Source organism: Mustela nigripes, chromosome 5 (assembly GCF_022355385.1).
Source record: "Mustela nigripes isolate SB6536 chromosome 5, MUSNIG.SB6536, whole genome shotgun sequence".
NCBI classification, from domain to species: Eukaryota; Metazoa; Chordata; class Mammalia; order Carnivora; family Mustelidae; genus Mustela; species Mustela nigripes.
In genome coordinates this window covers 146,528,005-146,547,902 of record NC_081561.1, presented here as the reverse complement: position 1 = coordinate 146,547,902, position 19,898 = coordinate 146,528,005, and the positions used below count along the sequence as shown (strand labels likewise).

General features: G+C 42.5%; 1 protein-coding gene across 3 annotated transcripts in view; it reads left to right on the top strand.

Moving 5' to 3' along the window:
- PDE10A (phosphodiesterase 10A) overlaps window positions 1-19,898 on the top strand; it is a 565,247-nt gene that overhangs the window by 483,870 nt on the left and 61,479 nt on the right. For all 3 annotated transcript variants that reach the window (XM_059401406.1, XM_059401405.1, XM_059401404.1), the window contains 7 exons: window positions 4,590-4,730; window positions 6,962-7,117; window positions 8,576-8,626; window positions 9,645-9,703; window positions 11,578-11,629; window positions 16,621-16,763; window positions 19,234-19,326. In XM_059401406.1, the coding sequence (XP_059257389.1) occupies window positions 4,590-4,730; window positions 6,962-7,117; window positions 8,576-8,626; window positions 9,645-9,703; window positions 11,578-11,629; window positions 16,621-16,763; window positions 19,234-19,326 (695 nt within the window). The remainder of the gene's footprint in view (window positions 1-4,589; window positions 4,731-6,961; window positions 7,118-8,575; window positions 8,627-9,644; window positions 9,704-11,577; window positions 11,630-16,620; window positions 16,764-19,233; window positions 19,327-19,898) is intronic.

The window sequence follows — 19,898 nt, the reverse complement described above, 5'->3', positions numbered from 1 at the left end:
TCAAACTCCTCAGATTGTTTTTCAGAGTCCACAGTCTCTCATGGTTCACCTCCCCTTCCAATTTCCCTCAACTCCCTTCTCCTCTCCATCTCCCCATGTCCTCCACGCTATTTGTTATGCTGCATAAATAAGGTTGATTTTTAAGGCTCATGCAGAGTTAGTTCTCTCTTTAAAGTCCCAGGTGAGCCCAGGGGCCAGCTGCTCCGGCCAGCTGCGTGCATCTAAATTCATTTACTGTCCACTGCCATCTAGTGTCTCGTGAGAAAAATAACTCCAGGGAAAGCCTAAATAGTAGTAGACTTTTAAAGAATTTCTAAAACTTAACTGATTGCGAATTGAACCTTTAACATAAGAAATGAAGTTTCCTAATAAAGTAGTCTTTGAATTGTTTATGGGAAGGAAGATCAGAATGATGTCTACAACCTGACCTGTTTAATTGATGTCAATGAACCGGATTTTCCCATTTCATCAAAAAATCACGTTATTTCAATAAATTCTGAGTCATTTCTAGTGTTCATATTCCACCAAATCTTTTTCTCCTAATTTGCTTTTTTGTAATTTGAATGTTTTCTTATGGCTTCATTGAGTCAACCTACTGGTTATGACGATTGTTTCCATTACCTAACCTTAGAAATAAGTATTAAAAATTGCTGTTATTCCAGAAATGTTGGTTCGTTCATAATGGGTTTCTTTGAAAAACTGAAGAAGCTAATTTGTCCCCCCCACCCCCCACCCCATGGCCGGTCTCTTTGACGGTCCTCGGCAGCGGAGGACTAACAGTCAGTCAGGCCCTGGGAGAACCCTCAGAGGAGAGAAAGACCAACAGCAGGACCGGTCAAGCTGCATGTTCTGGACGCTGGTGATTTGTCTCCCCCCCCCCCACCCCCCGGAAAGAGTAGAGGTGGTTGAGGTTTGAAACTTTGGAACTTTTCCTTGTTTTTAGTTGTTTTTATCTCTAGCCCCCCTAAAATATGTTTGTGCTAATAGAAGCTTTCATAGATGATACAGTATGAGCGCAGGAATTAATTTTAGAGACTCAGTTCAACATGGCATTTTATACATAAATGATGTAAGTACATGCATAGTAGTCTTAATGCGTTCTAAAATACTGTGTGGTGATGTTTGATAAAAAGCAGTTTCCACTCACCCTCCTATAAAATAGTTTGTTTTTTATCTTAATAATCTGAACATCCCAGGAAAAACCCTTATGTCAAAAATCATGTTTTTTTAAAATAAATTTACTCTAATGAATCCCTGAACTCTATCTCAGAAACTAGTAATACACTATATGTTAATTAACTGAATTTAAATAAATATAAAAAATAAAAATAAAGTTACTATTTCCTTTGTAAGTTTCCCTAGTACTTAGTTATACCCATATAGGTTAATTCAGTAATGCAGCCCCTTTGCCAATGAAAGATGCAAATTATATCTTATCAAATCAACTGTGATTACTTTGAAACACTAAGAACTGAAGCAAGACTTGCCTTGTCAGGTCACAGAATGTACGACAAGTTTATAGTCATTCAGGCAGTGTGGTGGACAGATTGACTGACCGGTACAGCTCTGAGAATTCGGAAACACCCACGTGTTCTCAGGTTGAGTATGTGGCGACGGTGGTAGCGTAACTACTAAGGAGTGACCGACTGTTCAGTACACAGCTGTCCATCTGATGATTTCCGGAGAGTAAATAAAGCTGGGCTTAATGAATCTTGCCCATCCCTTGAGTCCATGCAAAACTCAGCCTCTAATTTAGAGGTCTGTTCCTGACTTTTTCCACTTACAATAATTGCTGCCCATGAGTGCGGTCAGCGGCAAAGGTCCTGAAGGACAGAAAGCACGTGCTGTCACGGAACACAGAATTCAAACCAGCGGCTGATCTTCCCTCGGAAATGGATGTCACATGGTGCACCTTTGCGCAGGGAATTGTATGGAGTAAAACACAGAAACGGAAGAGGGGGAAGGCAGTGATGCAGAGGGAGACGTTGAGGCCGCGGCAGAAGGAGGGGAGAAGTTGAAGCCACGGCAGAAGGAGGGACAGTCCTAGGTCGGTCCTCATTTTCCCTTCCCGCCTGGGCTTTCGGCCTTCGTCTGATGATTTCTCAGTCCGCTTAGCACTGGCCTCTGGCTGTCATTTGGAAGCATTTCTATTTGATAAATATGAACAAAAATCATAAGGTCATTGGTAAAACAAAGATAAAGTTTCCACAGTAAAGGATTATTTAATTTTTTGGTAACTATTATCTACAACTTTTCAGATTCAATCAACCAGTTGAAAGATTTCTAAACCTTTTATTGTCAGCAAGCTTAATACCTAGAATAGCTTTCCATATACCCTTGGTGCAGTGTTTGCTATCTGTTTCTCATGCCTCGATAGAAACCCTACATAGAAAGGATAAATAAATATTTTATAATATTACAGATATGACCTTCTAAAAATATAGGATTATATTAGCTATTCTTAGGTTATTGACTTTTGAAGGTTAATTATAACTTGTAGATATTATTAAATCTAGCCCTAAAGAGCATATAGCAAAGTCATCCAAAAGAGATGTCTGTTGTAGATCTTCAAACCACAAACAAAGCCAAAGACTATTTAAAAAAAAAAAAAAAAAAAATCCAGGGCGTCTGGGTGGTTCAGTCCGTTAAGCATCTGCCTCCAGCTTACGTCATGATCCCAAGGTCCTGGGATCCAGCCCCACATCGGGTTCTCCCCTCAGTGGGGAATCTGATTCTCCCTCTCACTCTGCTGCTCCCCTGCTTGTGCTCACTCTCTCTGTCAAATAAATAAAATCTTAAAAAAAAATATCCAAAGCTGCTGCTGGGAGCTTGCCCCAAAGTTTACCTTCTGTCATGGTCCTGGGAAGCTCTGTAGGAGGGAGGCAAACCCCTCAGTTGTGTTCAAGTTCGTTTCCTAGATTCCGTCTTTGGTAAAGAAAGCATCCTTCTTGTGATTAACTTTCTCAGAGTTTGAGAAAATCATGATCATTTCTGATTTTTCTTCAGGCTAAATACACCACATCCTTTATAGTGCTTTTCTTGCGGTCATTCCTTCTTCCTGTTCTGGAACAACTCTTCTGCCCTTCCCTCATTCTTAAGAGAGGGCGGCTCACTGACTTTTTTACTGTGGCGGGGACAGACACTACATCTCATCGAAGTCTGGATGTCATCTATACCACACACGTATTGGCGTGTAGTGGAACTGCGGTAACCCTAAAACTGGTGACGTGAATTCTAGGCTCTTTAAAAATAAATACGGTGAAATTTTCCTTTGCTGTCTTATATGTAGTTACATTTTAAAGATCTTTTTAAAGCAGAATAAACATTTTTAACTTAATCTCTTAAAAAGAATCTTTAAAATGTATTTCCCATAGGCATTGATTGTACTTAATTACAAATGCTGTGTAAGCGCAGTCCTAACTAATATAGAATAAAATATTTTGAACTTAGCTTCGAATCTAAGTAATAATGATTTATTTAAAGCAGCTGGGGGTGCACCTGTGCTCTGCCTCCCTCCCGTCTCCCCACTCCCAGCTCCTAGGCTTTACTGTGATAGGAAGATTTTTTAGGGAGAAGGGGTGCACTGACATTATAGAGCTTGAAAACCAGGCATCTATTAAGTGTATAATTATATCCAGCTCAGTGCTTTCAGCTAGAATTTGCTTAGTAATAGCAAGTATTAGTAGGAACACAGCTTAAGAGGATTATCTAATCTTACTGCCTCAGAGGTCTTCAGACTTTAACTTCCAGCAGTCCAATTTAAGATTAAAGTGCTGGGAGAATTTACCTGAACTTTAATATTTTTCAGATCGAGTAGCTAGTCATAATACAGTTATGCTAAAATATTGCCCCCAATCTCTAGGTGATTTGTTTTGATTAGCAATTCTTACTTAGTAGAAATTTATTTAAAATATTGGATTTAATCAAAATAACTGATCATATTTTTAAAAAACACTTAGTCTTAAAATAGTCTCAGGATTTTACCTTCTCTACCTAATCATTGAAAAGGGAAACATGTACCCAGCTTTGTCCAGAATACTTTGGATTTTTGCTATTACTAAGCAATAAATTTGCTTAGTAATAGCAAGCATTGGTAGGAACATGTATAGCTTAAGAGGATTATTGAATCTTAAAAAGATTTTTAAGGAAAATGAAAAATATAACCAAATTAATTTGACTTGTAGTCCCTGATCCCGTCTCCAGATGTGTAAGTCCAGCCTCTAGGGGAGGTTGGGAGGTCGAGCCTGATGTCTGTTTCTCGACAGTACCTTGACCCCAAGGACAACTTTTTTTTTTTTTTTTCCATTTTATTGTTTCCTCTATATCAAAATAGGAAGCTACTTTAAGAGTTTTTTTTTTTTTCTGCCGAGGCATTCGTTGAAGTCCTGTATCTAGCCTGTATTATGTGTCCTCTCGGGAATGTGAGAGAGAATTTCACCTCACACACCCGTTCGATCAAAGCACTTTCCTCCTCATTTCCTGTCTCTCTCCATTGGCTCACTGATTGCTTATGATAAGTAGGATCTAGGAGTCGTCCTGCAGCTCCAAGCGCAGGGAGGTCTGTTAAACATGTTCTTTCTTCTTGCCAGAGTCTGTGCGTCTTCACTCCGCCTGGAATCAAAGAAGGACAGCCCCGGCTCATCCCTGCTGGGCCCATTGCCCAGGGGACCACCACCTCTGCCTACGTGGCCAAGTCCAGAAAAACATTGCTAGTGGAGGACATCCTTGGGGTAAATGGCTTTTTACGCTGTGACACTTGTAACCTGAAGTATTTATTTTATAAAGCTGACATATCATATTGATATTATGATTCAAACCATTTTATAAAAGCATTAGAGTAAGATACAGGTCAATAAATGAATTTGTATATAAACTAAAATTTATCCTCAGAAAAATCATATCTTGGGGCGCCTGAGAGGTTCAGTGGGTTAAAGCCTCTGCCTTTGGCTCAGGTCATGATCCCAGGGTCCTGGGATCGAGCCCCACATCAGGCTCTCTGCTCAGTGGGGAGCCTGCTTCCCTGCCTACTTGTGGTCTCTCTCTCTCTGTCAAATGAATGGATAAAATCTTTTTAAAAAATCATATGCCCACTGAGAGCTAGATTTGAATAGTTCTTATTTTAACACATATCAGTACAGTTAATCATAAAATGTATGTTTATATTGATGTAAACTAAATGATCACTGTTCTGTGTTATATCATCCTAGCAAGATGGCTATGGATACTGTGTACCATGCTCCCCCAGGTTTTAGTCATGTCCCGCAACAACCACCTGTGACTTCTGATTGTCTGTGCATGGGGCCATCCTGCTGATTGGGTTGTATTCAGCTGGGCTTGCTTATGCATCTGAACTGGCCGTCACTTAGCAGTTGGCTGGCTGCTGAGGGCCTCAGTTCTCTGTGTTTGTCAGTCCCCTACCTCCCCACCCTACCCCTAAGGAAAGCTGGCCCGGAATGTTCTCACAGTGGTGGAGAGGTTCCGGAGAGTAAGTGAAACATGCAAGTGAGTTTTCAAGCCTCTGCTTTCATCTAATTTAGTTTGCGTTAGCCAAAGGAAAGCACATAAGCAAGCCCAGATCGGTACTGGAGGACACTGACGAAGGACACGCGTGCAGGGAACATGACGGTCTTCCGCACAGTATGTGAGCGTTCTGATGAGACGGTACCACCTAAGCCTAGACTTCTAAATGGACAAGTGTGCCAATGACTCTAGTAGAGGTGCTATGACATTGCTCGGGGGAAGTGCTGAGTGGGAGTCCCAAGAGCTGGGTTTTAATTCTAGTTTTGCCACTAATTATCTGTGCAGATAGAGATATGGATGAAGACAGTTGCTGAAAGATGAGATCTTCATTATAAGATGTGGGACACTTGGGTGGCTCAGTCAGTTAACCTCTAACTCCTGGTCTTGGCTCAGGCCATGATCTCAGGGTCGTGAGGCTGAGCTCTGCATCGGGCTCTCTGCTCCGCCTGGAGTCTGCTTGAGATTCTCTCTCTCCCTCTCTCTCTGCCCCTGCCCCCTCTTTATGTGCACTTTCTCTTTCTCTAAAGCACATAAAATTTTGTAGAAAGATAATTGTTCGACAAGATAGAAATGCTAACTACCACTACAATGGCAGTCATATTACAATGTATAAATATATTGAATCAACAGTTTTATACTTTAAACTTAATAATGTCATATGTCACTATATTTCAATTAAGTGTTAAAAGTAGATACTATACAAGTTGTCATTTGAAAATGTTCCATTGTATATGCAGGCTTTCAAAAGATCTGTGAATTACAAATAGGTATTTGTACTGTTCTTGATTTAGGAAAAGCTTCCTACAGAAAACAGAAATCAGATAAACAGAATGGTGCTTTGGGTATCAATTCATTCAATTTCCCTGTCTTCCTTTGAGTGATTTGCTAAGCTAGAAAGTTAAAAGTCAAAAAACCAATTGCTTTTTTCACAAGTAATTGATAATTATTGGATGATTTGAATACTTCATGTGAGCCTTTGAGATTCAGTCAGAATGACTGTTATTAAAATGCACTTCTGTGTTATTCTAACCTTCAAAATAGAAGAGAAACCATTTTTTATATATATTTTCCTTCATACGATATTTATACACCGGTAAAGCCCTTGAAAGAGTTCCAGTACGTAGACGGTGATGCTTAACTATGTGTTAGCCATCATAATTACGTTTATTGTCTCATGATTGATGCATATTCCAGGTTGACTGGATTCTCCTGCCCCGGGTTAAAGCAGCAGTAAAGCAGCATGTGATGTGGGCACCTGTTGCTGAGGATGAGCGTTTCCTTAAATGTGGCATATGGTGTCCGCCTTTGTGGGTTTCCTTTGAAAAGGGCTGCCCATTTTTCATTACAAGTATTAGGCAATTTCTGGCAGCAATAAGCATCCTGACATAATGATTCCACCTCTTTTACTGAACGTATATCTTGTTCTCCTTGGATTTCTCAGGATGAGCGATTTCCGAGAGGTACTGGACTGGAGTCGGGGACTCGTATCCAGTCGGTGCTCTGTTTACCGATTGTCACTGCCATTGGCGATTTGATCGGCGTCCTCGAGCTGTATCGGCACTGGGGCAAAGAAGCCTTCTGTATGAGCCACCAGGAGGTGAGGCTCGCCGGTTGAGGAACTCGTTAGTGTTGTTCAGCTAATAAACGAATGAGTATTTAAAATCACCATGTGCTTAACAATGTTTTGATGGTTTTTTCTTTTTTAAGATTTTACTTATTTATTTGACAGAGATCACCAGTAGGCAGAGAGGCAGGCAGAGAGAGGGGGAAGCAGGCTCCCTGCTGAGCAGTGAGCCCGATGCAGGGCTCGATCCCAGGACCCTGAGATCATGACCCGAGCCAAAGGCAGAGGCCTTAACCCTCTGAGCCACCCTGGCGCCCCTGATTTGATGGTTTTTAAAAACCTTTATTTTTGTTTTGTAGTTACTTGGAGAGAAAACTGATTAAATTAGAAATATAGTAACTTATTTTAGTAAGAATCCATTCTAACAGTAAAAATAGAACTGTGCCATATTGTGAATCAAAGTAGGAGGAGGACTTTGGAGAGTTTTCACATTCTGGTTGTCTTGTTTTCCTAAAAATGTCCTCTTCCTAGAGGACATCCCGAGCTAAGATTCCAGCATCACATTTGGAAACAGTGAGTTCCAGGCAGTGTTCCCTGAATCAGAATTTGCTCAGTAGTCCTGAACCGAGATACTGCAGCGATCCGTCGCTCCCCGCGTGCAGATGCCCCGGGGCCTGCCCGCGCCGCCTCCTGCCCCGCGCCTCGCCTCCAGCCACCCTGGGCCCTTGAGCAAGGCTGACTGGCTTCTGCGCGGAGCCTCTGCGTCTGCCCCCACGTCGGCTTGGATTCTGCGTTCCTCCTTGTCCCCTGCCCAGCCGCCTCCTTCGGGACTGTCCTCACACGTCGCGTGTCAGGGAGGAGGAGGCCTCCCCTGAACACCTCGTGTATCTCCACGTTGTGCCTTTGTGTCTCCGGAGCCCCTTGTCACCGCTCGGACCCTGCGCACTTCCCATATTGTTTTTCTTGTCTTTCTCCCTCAGCCCCCCCATAAGCTGTTCTGGAAGGTGACAGGGTGGGAGCAGTTTGTCCCTAGCACCTGGAGCGCTGCCTGGTCCCCAAGAGGCGCCCGGTGAATGTTTGGGAAGCGAATGAAAAGTAGAAGAAGCAGAGTAGCTAGTCGTTGGAGAATTTGTCAGCAAAACTTTAGAACTCGATCATCGTTGTAGAAGGATGATGATTGAGGCTGTTTTAGTAGTATTTTTGGTATACTGAAAAATAATTATTTTATGTGAAAATCATTGGATGGTAGCTCTCTAAAGCAATTCATCTTGCTTTTTATCCGAAGTGAAGAGGAGCGAGGACATTAAACTCAGTTATAAAGAGGCGGGGAATGTAAAAGAGAAATGTTGTACTTTTTTGATCCTCTGTGTTTGGCAAAATATTCAAATACTCACTGGCCTCGGAAAATTCTTCGTAGACATGTGTGCTAGAGCCCTCTGTTCAGACGTCTGCATGCGACTAATGAAAACGTGTTTCATCCTCTTTCTTTAGGTCGCCACAGCCAATCTCGCCTGGGCTTCCGTAGCAATACATCAGGTGCAGGTGTGCCTTCGGGGTGTTCTTAGGGCCGCCCTTAAAGAGAAAAGAGTCACAGCCACTGGGGCACAGGGTGGGGGGTTAATAAACGACCCTCACATGTTATTTTTGGATATTAGGTATTTTGTTATTTCTAAAATTTTGTGTCTATTCACTTGTATTTACTTATTCCCTGCCTTAAATATCTTGCCATTGTTTTTTTTATATTTATATGTAATTATTAATCATCTGTGCCGTAAATGGCATATGTCCCACGATGGCTTTTGTTTTCCACTGAAAACAAAGGAGTGGTCTCCCACTGGCCATAGCATTGATAGTACATTTTTTATGATTCTGTTTCCTAAACCTTTAAACTAAAGGGTATGTGAAAAACATTCTTGTCAAGTTTAAAATACCTGGCTCTCTTGAAAATACGATGTAATTTAAAAGGTCACAAACTTTTTATCAAGTTTCCTGGCAACTAGACCTCAAGGGTCCGGGGCACAGGAGCTTTGTATCCTCCAGTTCTTGTCACTGCTGTTTTGTTTCCCGCTTCAGCACGCCCGGGCGTGTGGTGGGAGCAGATCACGTGCCCAGTTGCGGGGTGGTAGTGTGAGGACCACGGACCGTGCAGAGCCGACTGTGTGTGGTCCACGTGCAGTCTGTGCCCAAGTGTCGCTTCTGCACGGGGGAGTGGTTTAAAGAGCACGGCTGGAGGCAGACCGTCCGGGTCTGGACCCTGGCCCCTCACTTAGTAACTCCGGAGCGGGCACGGCTCCGAGCTTCCGTGTGCCTCCGTTAGAAGAGCGGGTCCCCGATCGCTGCGGGGCAGTGATTCAATGAGACGGTGACTCAGAGCACAGAGAGCAGAGCTTAGCGCATGTCAGCAGAAGTATGACGTGTCACTAATAGCCTTACTGCTTCATAGGCAGGGATTGTGTTACGTCTTTTGAAATAAAATAAGGTAAATAGTATGCAGGAATTGCTATTTTAAATAAGCAGAAATCTCTTAGGATTAATAGGCATTATTTTCTATGGTCGGCAGGTATGCAGAGGCCTTGCTAAACAGACGGAACTGAATGACTTCCTACTTGATGTGTCCAAGTAAGTGTTCATTTCTAGGGTTGCAGAAGGTCTTGCTCAGGGGCTCACGCTAACTGCAGGTTCGGACAAGGACAGACCACTACGGTCCACTGCCATCAGGAAGTGGTCTGGTAGGAGAGATTCACATTTCAGGTTCACGTTTCAGACCATAAAGTTACATTCTCATCCGTGTTCACTTTACAAGTGAAGGACTGCCGGATGTGTATGTGATAATGTTAATTTGCAATTTGGTGTATATTTTCTAAATCGAGTCACTAGAGAATGTTAAAGACACTAAGTATTTCTATTTTTGTATGAGAATACCGAGAGCCGTAGAAGAGGAGGAAATGTTCTAGTTTATTACTTTCCAAAAAGTCCTCTCTGGCATTATCTACAATGTCAGTGAAGTAAACCGTATTATCAGAATTATTATTTTAATTTTCCCATGTATGGAAGCTCAGATATCGTTTTAGAGAAAATGTTCCATTTCCCTGAAATCTGACCTAGAAAAACCTCCTTGGGCTGGTGGTGAAAGCACTTCCAGATGTTTATTACGTTCGAGGTTCATAACTGGTTTTGCCTGCTACAAGGAAGTGTCCACAGATGTGACCCATCTACTGAATTGGTGAAATCTAGAATAATGCCGCAGGATGTGGGCACTTCAAGGTCACGTCTTCTGGCAAGTTAAAAGAGGAAATACATACCTGTTCTTCCACCAGCAGCAGCACTGACCGTATTCTCTCTCATAGATCACTTTGGCAGTGCTTATAACTTACCATTCGCAAGCGTTCTACTCCCATCCCTAGTTAGCCTGGAGTTGCTGCTTTGTGCTGCATGTATTTCTTGAAATATGAAATGAGAGAAGCCTGGGAGTGAGAATGCTCTCATTTGACCCCGCACGCCAGCTATGTCCCTGAGGGAGAATTGCACCGTGTCTCTGGGACACGGGATGCTGTTACGTCGGAGCACAGAGAGAGGGAAGCTGTGCGCCTTCCTTTGCTAAGGTCTCTGACAGTCTTGCGAGTCCTCACGGTCCGGCTGGTCCCCGTAAGCCCCCCCAGGGGACAGCCACCCTTTGCCATCTTCCTTGTAGTGCGTTCCTCAGTGCACAGATGAAGCGAAGTCGTGCTGGCCCCAGGCTGAAGAAAAAGTGTTGTCTTCTCAACCAAAGGCATTGCTTATCGCTATTAAGTTGTCTGAATTCTGAGTACCTTGCTAACTTCACAGGAAACTCAAGTGAAAGCAGTACCTTGCCAATAGGTCCCAAATTAACACAGTCCCTGAAATACATACTTAATGATTCATCTGTTTATCAGGTTGACGTTTTGATGTAGGTGCCATGTATCTCCAAAAAATTTACTTGCTATTTATAATAATGAATATATCATTTACTTGTGCACAGTCAATGGGCTATTAACATTTCTTGTATCCTGATGTTTCTTCCCAAATGAATTCCATTGCTTTCTCAGTACAGTTACACTAACATTTTAACATTCCAGTTTTTCAGTGATAATTTACATTTTGACTATATTAATAAGATTTGGCAAATTTAAATTTTTTTTCAGATATTCATGAAAATATTAAATATGGTGAGCCCAATTTTATCCCTTCATAGTTTTAGTTAAATACTACAGACATTCTCTCAAAATAGGTACTTACTAGTAAAGTAATGACTTAATTCATCCTCTGAAATTAGAGATCTTCATACCAAAGTTAATGATAAAGTTTCATTCATCTCTCTAAAGTAGTGTTATTGGTTGCTTCCGCAGTAGGACAGAAGTCAACATATATCTTTACATTTTTTGCTTAAATGTATGCAAAAATGGCAAATGTATTTATTTTCAGATGTTCTGTGTCATTTAGATTAATTACCAGTTTTATGTTCCTTTTTTCAGGACATATTTTGATAACATAGTCGCAATAGACTCTCTACTTGAACACATAATGGTAGGTTGCTTTTTATTTTGAAAATGATTGTATTTAACCCTTAGATTCGTGTCCTAACACGTGGTGGAATATTTTCAGGTATTAGATGTATACGCTGTGTTAAGTACGATGAGAAGAGGGTGCTTAGTGAGCGGAGGTGTTGCTCTGATTTATTTGTCACTTTTGATTAATTTTGGAGGCATCTTGAGTAACTTTTGGAAAAATATCTGAGTTTTTCATTATTCAGTGGTGAGCTATACTTTGAAAAGACATTTAGGTCCCTCTTCTACTCTGCGGAATACCTTTTACACACCAACTACACTAGGAACTCCCAACTGACTCTTCTTGATCTTCTTGATCTGTTTAGTTTTAATCTTAATTACTCCTGTCTGGCAGACTGATAGGCACTTGCAGCTGAAAGCCATTAAGAAGTAGACTTTTATCCATGTTTTCTTGTGTTGCTGCTCTGGTGCTCTGGCAAGACCCCATTAAAGAAGTGGCTTCCAGGCAGAGTGGCCTGTCCGCGCACACCACAGGGTCAGGCTTGCTGGGTACCGTGCTTGCCCTGTGTGTACTTTGATATGGGTTCTCATTCCTTCCCGTTTTCCTGGTCTTTTCTCAAAGGATCGCAACCCTTTGCAATAAGTTATAGGCGTATAGGCTTATCTCTGGGCTTCATGGTGTGCACTGATGTGTTTCTCTTGGACATCATGGCAGGTGAGTATGAAGTGTGATATGCTCTGTGTCTTGTGGAGACAAAGTTTATGAAGGGAATTAATAACATTAGGGGTTCTTTATTGCTCTCAGCCCATTCCTTATATAATTAGTTATATTGACGGTCTTATTTGGATGAAAAGCCTGCCTAATTGCAGAGTAAAAAATAATTTTCTTGCTTATGACAAAATTTAAAAAGTTTGTAAAGAAGTGGAAAATATTAAACTGTAAAAATACAAATATACGAGTTGACATGGTTTGACGAGGAGTATAGGAAACACTCGTTGACTAGGATTATCTTCTTAAAAACAGGTTTATTGAGATATAATTTACATACCACACTATCCATCCATTTAAAGTGTTCAATTCAGTGACTTTTAGTGTATTCAAAGATACGTGCAACCATCACCGGTCAATTAGGAACATTTGCGTTACCTCAAAGTGACGCTCCCTGTCATTTTGGCCGTCACCGACTCATGCCTCCTCCGCCCCACTCCCTCCACCCCCTGCCCCCCAGTCCTAAGCAACCACTGATCTACTTGCTTTTTCTGTGGATTTACCTAGTCTAGACATCTCACGTAAAAGAGGTGATGTGTGGCCTCTTGTGCCTGGCTTTTTGCACTTAGCACACTGTTATCGAAGTCCACTCGGGCCGTAACAAGTACCACGACTCTGTTCTTTTTTACGGCTGAGTCACACTGCATTGTACGGCTAGACTGACTACAGTTTTGTCCTTTCGCTGGCTGATGAACATGTGGATTGTTTCCACATTTCGGCTAATGTGAAAAGTGCTGCTTTGAACATCTGCATACATTTTTTTTTAATTATTTGAATACCTGTTTTCAGTTGTTTTGGTTAATACTTGGGAGGGGGATTGCTGGGTCCTGTGATAAGTGCGTGTTTTGTTTTTTGTGGAACTGCCGGACTGTCTCTGAGCGGTCGCACCATATTACTTCCCCTGGCAGTGCCCACGGGCTCTAGTTTCCCCACGTTCTCATCAGTGCTGGCTGCCATCCAGCTTTTCAACCTAATGCCAGTATTATCTAAAGATAGAAAAAAGGAAAGCCTTTGAGCAAAATATCAATGCAAAAGTCAAAAATATATAACAACAACAAATCCAGGAGTAAAGATTACATCAAGCTAAACAGCATTCACCCCAGGAATGCAAGAGTGCTTGAACAGTAAGTAATAAAGTAATATAATTCCTTATTCTAATTAAGTAAAGGAAGAAAAGTTACATCATTTTAATAATGACACACATAAATTTTATACTGCTCAACACCCAGTAACTGCACACTCGTAGCAAGTTAGGAAGAGAAGGGAGAGTTAAACGGTGTCTGCTGGCGACCTGCAACACGCATGCCCAAAAGTTAGGTGGGAGCAGCGCACACGTTGAGGAACTTGTCCAGACAATCTGTGAGCTCCTCTCTGAGAGGTACCAGCGAGCTGTAGCAGCACGGAGAGGGCGTCCCTGCCCTGCTGTCCCAGATGGCTCCTGTGTAGTCTCTTGGTGTGTGGCAGACCTGTGTCTGGTCCTCAGGTGGAGGCTTCAGGACAAGTAAATAGGCCTTTTTCACAGGAAAACGAGGGGTGTGTTTCAGTCTGTGTCTGTGTGTGTTTGAGTCTGTGTCTACCCCTGGGGGTAGTAGCCTGCCGAGAATGGTCTTTCCGGTTGTTAAATCGTATAGGACCCAGGAATGCTAGCCAACCCACCACCTCCGCGGCCACCCGAGCCAGACCATCAAGGGGCATCCCCTGAGCAGACTCCACCCCCCCCCCCCCCCACAGCTTTAGCGAGGCTGAGGGAGAGCACTGGGCTGGGGAGCGTCCTCCAGCTTTCCCACGGCCACAGGAGAGTGCGGGGCCGGAGCGTTGCCCACCGGCACTCGCAAGGTCCAGGGCAAGTGCAAAAATGACACCCACCCGCGCTTGGATGTCCCAGAAGGCTCCTGCTCATCTGGCAGACACTGCAAAATTAGTGAATGATTCTCCTTCGCATACATTCTAGGAGCTTCTCAAACTGCTGCTTTTGCGCTGGTCCCGAGGCAAGTTAAGTCTGCATACCCGCCCTGTGGGTCTACTGGGTGCGAGCCCTGTCGGTGTTCAAAGCCAGGTGTTGTAGGGGCTTAGATATGCGTATAGATATTGTAATGTATTGATTTATTCCTAGGTTGAATTTGCTGAAAGTTTTTATTTATAAGTTTTCTTCTGTTTCCAAGGTAAATCGGTTTGTGATTTTCTTTTTTTATAGCGCATCAATTTCCAGTATCAGTGCGTGGCAGGTTTTCTAAAAGTAACTGAAAAAGTCTTGTTCTTTCTGAACGTAGAATACTGTAAACTGGATGAGAATTTATTTGTTGAAGATTCTTACATAACTCATTCTTGAAATCACTTGGGCCTGAGGCCTTTTTTGGGGATCATTCTTTGACAATTATACAGTTGTCTTCATGATTCTGTTCTCTTGAGATTTTTCGACTCCTTCTTGATTCATTTCCTTTTTCTAGAAAAATCGTCCATTCCATTCGGGTCTTTATAAATAGTAACATAAATTATGCCAAAGTATTAAGCAATTAACATGACCTAGGCACTAGGGATGCAAACCCCATCTTTCCTACTGTAATCTCTAAGAGTGTAGGATCATCGTTATTATTTAATGATTCGAGACGGCATGAGTTTGCCGAGTAGACGGGTGATTCTTCTGATCGCCAGCAATGCACTCCCATTTCAGTCTTCCTAACTCTGTCATTCATCCGCCCCCAAACAGTTATCGAGGGCTCTTAGGTTATGGAGATCTTACATGTTCTAAACGAAGGGCTGGTAGATGTTTTTCTGTTAAGGATCAAATAGTAAAGTCTTATGCTTCCCGGGCCATAGTCTGTTGCCGTCCCTCAACGGCCGTGTAGCCGCCTCAAACGATACGTAAAGGAATGAACATAGTGCCTTCCCAATAAAACTTCATGTATAAAAACAATGGACTCGATTTGGCAAATGGACTTAGTTGACCTCTGCTTTAGGCATTGTGCTGGGTTTTTGGAATACTGTGGGGGAAACAAGCTGCAGTTTCTGCTGTCCCAGAACTCTCAGGATAGTGGAAAGAGACGAACTGCTAGTTCTTGTACTGATCATACCCAGCGCGCTTAGTCCCCAGCTTGGTCAGTATTCATTGAATGAGTACTGTTTGTCGAGACAAGTGAATACCCTGGGGATGAACCAGGGTACCTAACCTGTCTTGATTTCTTTTTATTCAATCTGTAGAGTAGTTTTACATGAGATTTTGTATTTTTCTCTGGCCACAAGGTGGCCCATGTCCTCTTGCAAAGACTTGGTGATGGCTGTTTTCTTCTGAGAATCAACTCTTTTTCTCTGGGGAATAACTTCATGTCGAAAACGCGGAGAGGTGAGGTTCCCAGAGAACTCTCAGTCGAGGTAAATGTGCTCACTGCGCCGCAGCTGCGGGCTCAGCCCGAGGGGACAGTGGGGTATTTGGGGCATTAAAGAAATAATTGTGGAAGGAAATTGATGAACAAGTGAATGACAAGATGAATATACAGTTCTCCAATTAGAAATGAAAAAGCCTACTCGTTATGGGAGCAGAGGCCATGAAAACAGCTGGTGCGAGTTCACATACCCAGTCTGCCCTTACCAGCATGTGACATGGACGAGTCTAGTTACCTCTCTGCCTCGGTTATCCTAACGTGTAAAGTGGAAATAAAAATATTATGATTGTGGGGATTAAGTGAAGGAAGACACCTAAAGGGTGTGACAGTGTCGGCACAGAGTAAACACTTCATAATTGTTACACATGATTTAGTGCAGCAGGGAAAATGCCACAGACGTGAACGTGAACCTCATTAGAAGTTGTATTTCATATTGTATTTGACAACTGCTGCGTCACAAATGCCAGCCAGTCAACAGGGACGCCGGCCTCAGAGCTGACAGAGGCTGGCACCAGGCGTGAGGGTAGAGCCCCAGAGCTTCTGGAAGGGAGGGGCCGCGGTGTAGCGGGGCTCGGAGGGAGTGAGGCCAGCAGCTGCTTTCCAGCCCACAGGAAAGTTCTGTAGTGTTTGCACACCCAGCCCACGGCACGCGCGCAAGCAGCTGTTCATTTATTCACGCTGGCATCCTCCAGCGTCCGCACGCGAACAGGGACAGACAGCGTGTACCTGTATTTATTGAGTTAGAGTGCTAATTTTCCACAAAGTATAGATCAGCTGAGATTTATATTTATGTCTGATAAAGTTTGCCTTTAAACTCCGAATTTCTCATTGGCTTACTCCTGTTTTGTTGTTTGTCTTTAGATATATGCAAAAAATCTGGTGAATGCAGACCGCTGTGCACTTTTCCAGGTAGACCATAAGAACAAGGAGTTATATTCAGACCTTTTTGATATTGGAGAGGAAAAGGAAGGAAAACCCATCTTCAAGAAGACCAAAGAGATAAGGTACAGCAGGAAGTAGAGTGTCCGTGCGCGGTCACTGCAGCTGTGCGGGTGTCCCGTTACCCACTCTTCTGTGCCTATCCACAGGTGTGCTGACAGTACTTGTCATACTGTGATATCATTCCCACCAGGACCCGCCTCCTGAAGGTAGTACTTCTGGGAATGACATTGCAGTGCCAGCGAAACCGCGCCTAGGAAGCTTTAGCGTCACTCCTGGAAATGCCGTCTTCCGGAGGCGGTCCTTTTGGAAATCATGTTGGAAAAACTTACTAGTGCTCCCAGGTAGGTAAAGGTTCATCCCACCTGGAGTCTGCAGGGTTTTCCTGTATCTTGGAACAGGGCATACTTAAAAACCAGTGCCCCATCCTTCGCATACTACGGGGCTGTCTCCAAGTCCAGACCACAGTGGAAATTGACCCGGTGTAGTTAATGACTTAAAACACATTATTCTATAACTGACCAGTTGGTTTAATCGGTCACCCAGCACACTTCTGTTGCATCGAGATACTAAAGCCTTCTTTGTTGTTTAAATGGCAGTTTCTGTCACGTAAATGAGCAGAGTGACATTTAACGGGTAGAGGCTTGCTTGCTCAATCTTTTGTCACAAATCGGAACATCTACAAGGAGCACTGCCGCCAGACTTTTAAGAATCAAGCTTAACATTCCAAACTTGGCCTTTATTTTAGACATTTGCACCCCTTTTGCTTATGTATCTTGCTTAACTATTTCCACATCATAATACAAAGTTGGTAGTGACAACACTGTAGCAAAACACTATTCCTTATTAATTATGCATTGCTATTCGCTGGCCTGTCACATACAAGAGCCACGCAGGTGTGCAAGAACAGGAGCGAGAACGGGTCCCAAACCAGTCCTCCGCACTGCCTGCCGCGGAGCACTCCCCGTTCCGGGCCCTACGGGGACGGATCCTGTACTCCACACTCACGGAACTCGGAAGTAGAGCCACTATTCAGAATTTTTATTTTTACTTGTTTTATTTTTGATTTCTGTGTTTCTTAGACCTTAGTCAATCAGTCTGGTCAGGTCATTTCTCTTGTGGAAGGTTCAGGTGTTCCTTGCCAAGGCTGATAACGATCTCATCTCGGAGACAATAACTTGAAGTTTGTGTTGACAAGCGTGGGAGAACCAGGGGGCTCTGCTGGGCTGCCGCGCTCTCAGTTGGCCAGTTCATGCCAGCCGTTGCTGGAAGGGCCTGCCTCTTAGCGATCTGACCGGAGATAGCAGACCAGGGAAGCCAAGCCTAAATCAGGAAATGCATTCTGACACTCTCTGCCTACAGCAGTCTAATTTGTTCTTGGCGTGTTGTTCAAACCACAGGAAAATCAGGACAAAGCAAGCTTGCTTTTTACACAATGTTGGGCTCACTTTTTGCCATTTTAAGAAAGTCAATTCTCTTTTGTGTCAACTGTCTTTTGTTTTTTGTTTTTTTTTCTTCCTTAAGTTTGAGCTTTATTTCAATAATAGTTATTTCCTATAATATTGAAAATGTGATATTATGGAAATTATTTTTAAGCTATTGAAATCTGTAGATTTTGTGGGCTATAGAGCTCTTAACTAATTTCGAAATGAGTGCATGTACTATGGTGATATTGTAATTGGAAAAGTATTCACAAAATAAGAATGTATTTATAAAAGAAAGTGCTGATATTAGATATCTAAAATAATTAAATGTGATCAAATAATGCTTGTATTTTGATTGTTTTTAAATTTAACAAATTAGAGAAGCAAAGATACTAGGAGTTTTAAATTGTGTTATTTTTGTATAGTGCTTGTGTTACAAAAGCCTTAAGGTCCCAGTACTGCATAATATCTCAAATCAGACATAACATCTAAGTTTGGTTATATGTATGGTAGAAAATACACTGGTGTAGACCCGTATTCTTGCTTTAACGGTGCCTTTAACTTTTTAGGAATGTTGGCAGGTTACTGAACCCTTATGGATTTCTGTTCACACAGTGAGAATTAATTAAGAAAATTTATGTTGAGGGAGTCTGTCTGGCTTAGTCACTAGAACATGGGACTCTTGATCTCTGGGTCATGAGTTCAAGCCCCACGGTGGGCATGCATAAATTAATTAAGTAATTTAAAGAAAATTTATGTTGAAGCATCTTGTAAATTATAAGGTACTTTGCAAATATAAAAGATTATTATTGGTCAGTAGAAGAGTGTTATTTAATTTCTCAGTTTCAGTTTATGATCAAGTATAACCTAATATATTGTGGATTATATCTTTTTAAATAAGCTTCTGGAGTGATTACCGTGCAGTGTTTCTCTGCTGAATTTCCTTTACATTTATATAAGAGGATTTTGAATATGTACATGCAAAATTAACGCAAGCATGTAAAACAAAAGAATGCTTTTTTCGTAATATATTTAGTGGTAGTGAAACATTTCAAGTTATTTCACAACATCTGTATTTTAATCGGCATGTCCCTCTCTTATCTATCTGCAGATTTTCAATTGAGAAAGGGATTGCCGGTCAGGTAGCAAGAACAGGGGAAGTCCTGAACATTCCAGATGCCTATGCAGACCCACGCTTCAACAGGTAAGAAATCGATTACGCCCCGTCAGCCTCTCCTTCTGTCCATCTGCTGCAGCCTCTGTGCTCCCCACGTATCAGTGCGATTGGCGTCTTACCCCGGGCGCCCTGTTAACACTTTCTTTGAACCAACTCTGTTATCAGTACTCAGTGTTTCCAGATTCTTACAAAATGACAGACTCTAAACCATTAATGAGATCCAGCTATAAGACATTAAAATGTCACAAAACCATTTATACAAAAAGAGTTTAAGTTTGCAAGGCTGTGTTTTTATTATAGTGTTAGTCATTCTGTCCTGGGCACGGTCTCCGTCGGGCCCTACCCCGCAGGCAGTCACAGCGGCTGGGGGAGGTGCCTCCTAGCGAGTTCCAGCTCCGTCCCTCCTTAGCTCTAGAGCGACCTGGACTGAGTTACGTAATCTCGCAGAGCTTCTGTCTCCTCGTCTTCAAGATGGTACAGAAATGCCCGTTGTATAGGGTGCTCTCTGTTTCGTTTTGTTTTGTTGGTTTTGGTAAGATTAGAGAAAATACTCATAAGAGATCTGGCAACTTCGCCTAGTACAAAGTAGGATCTCCGTA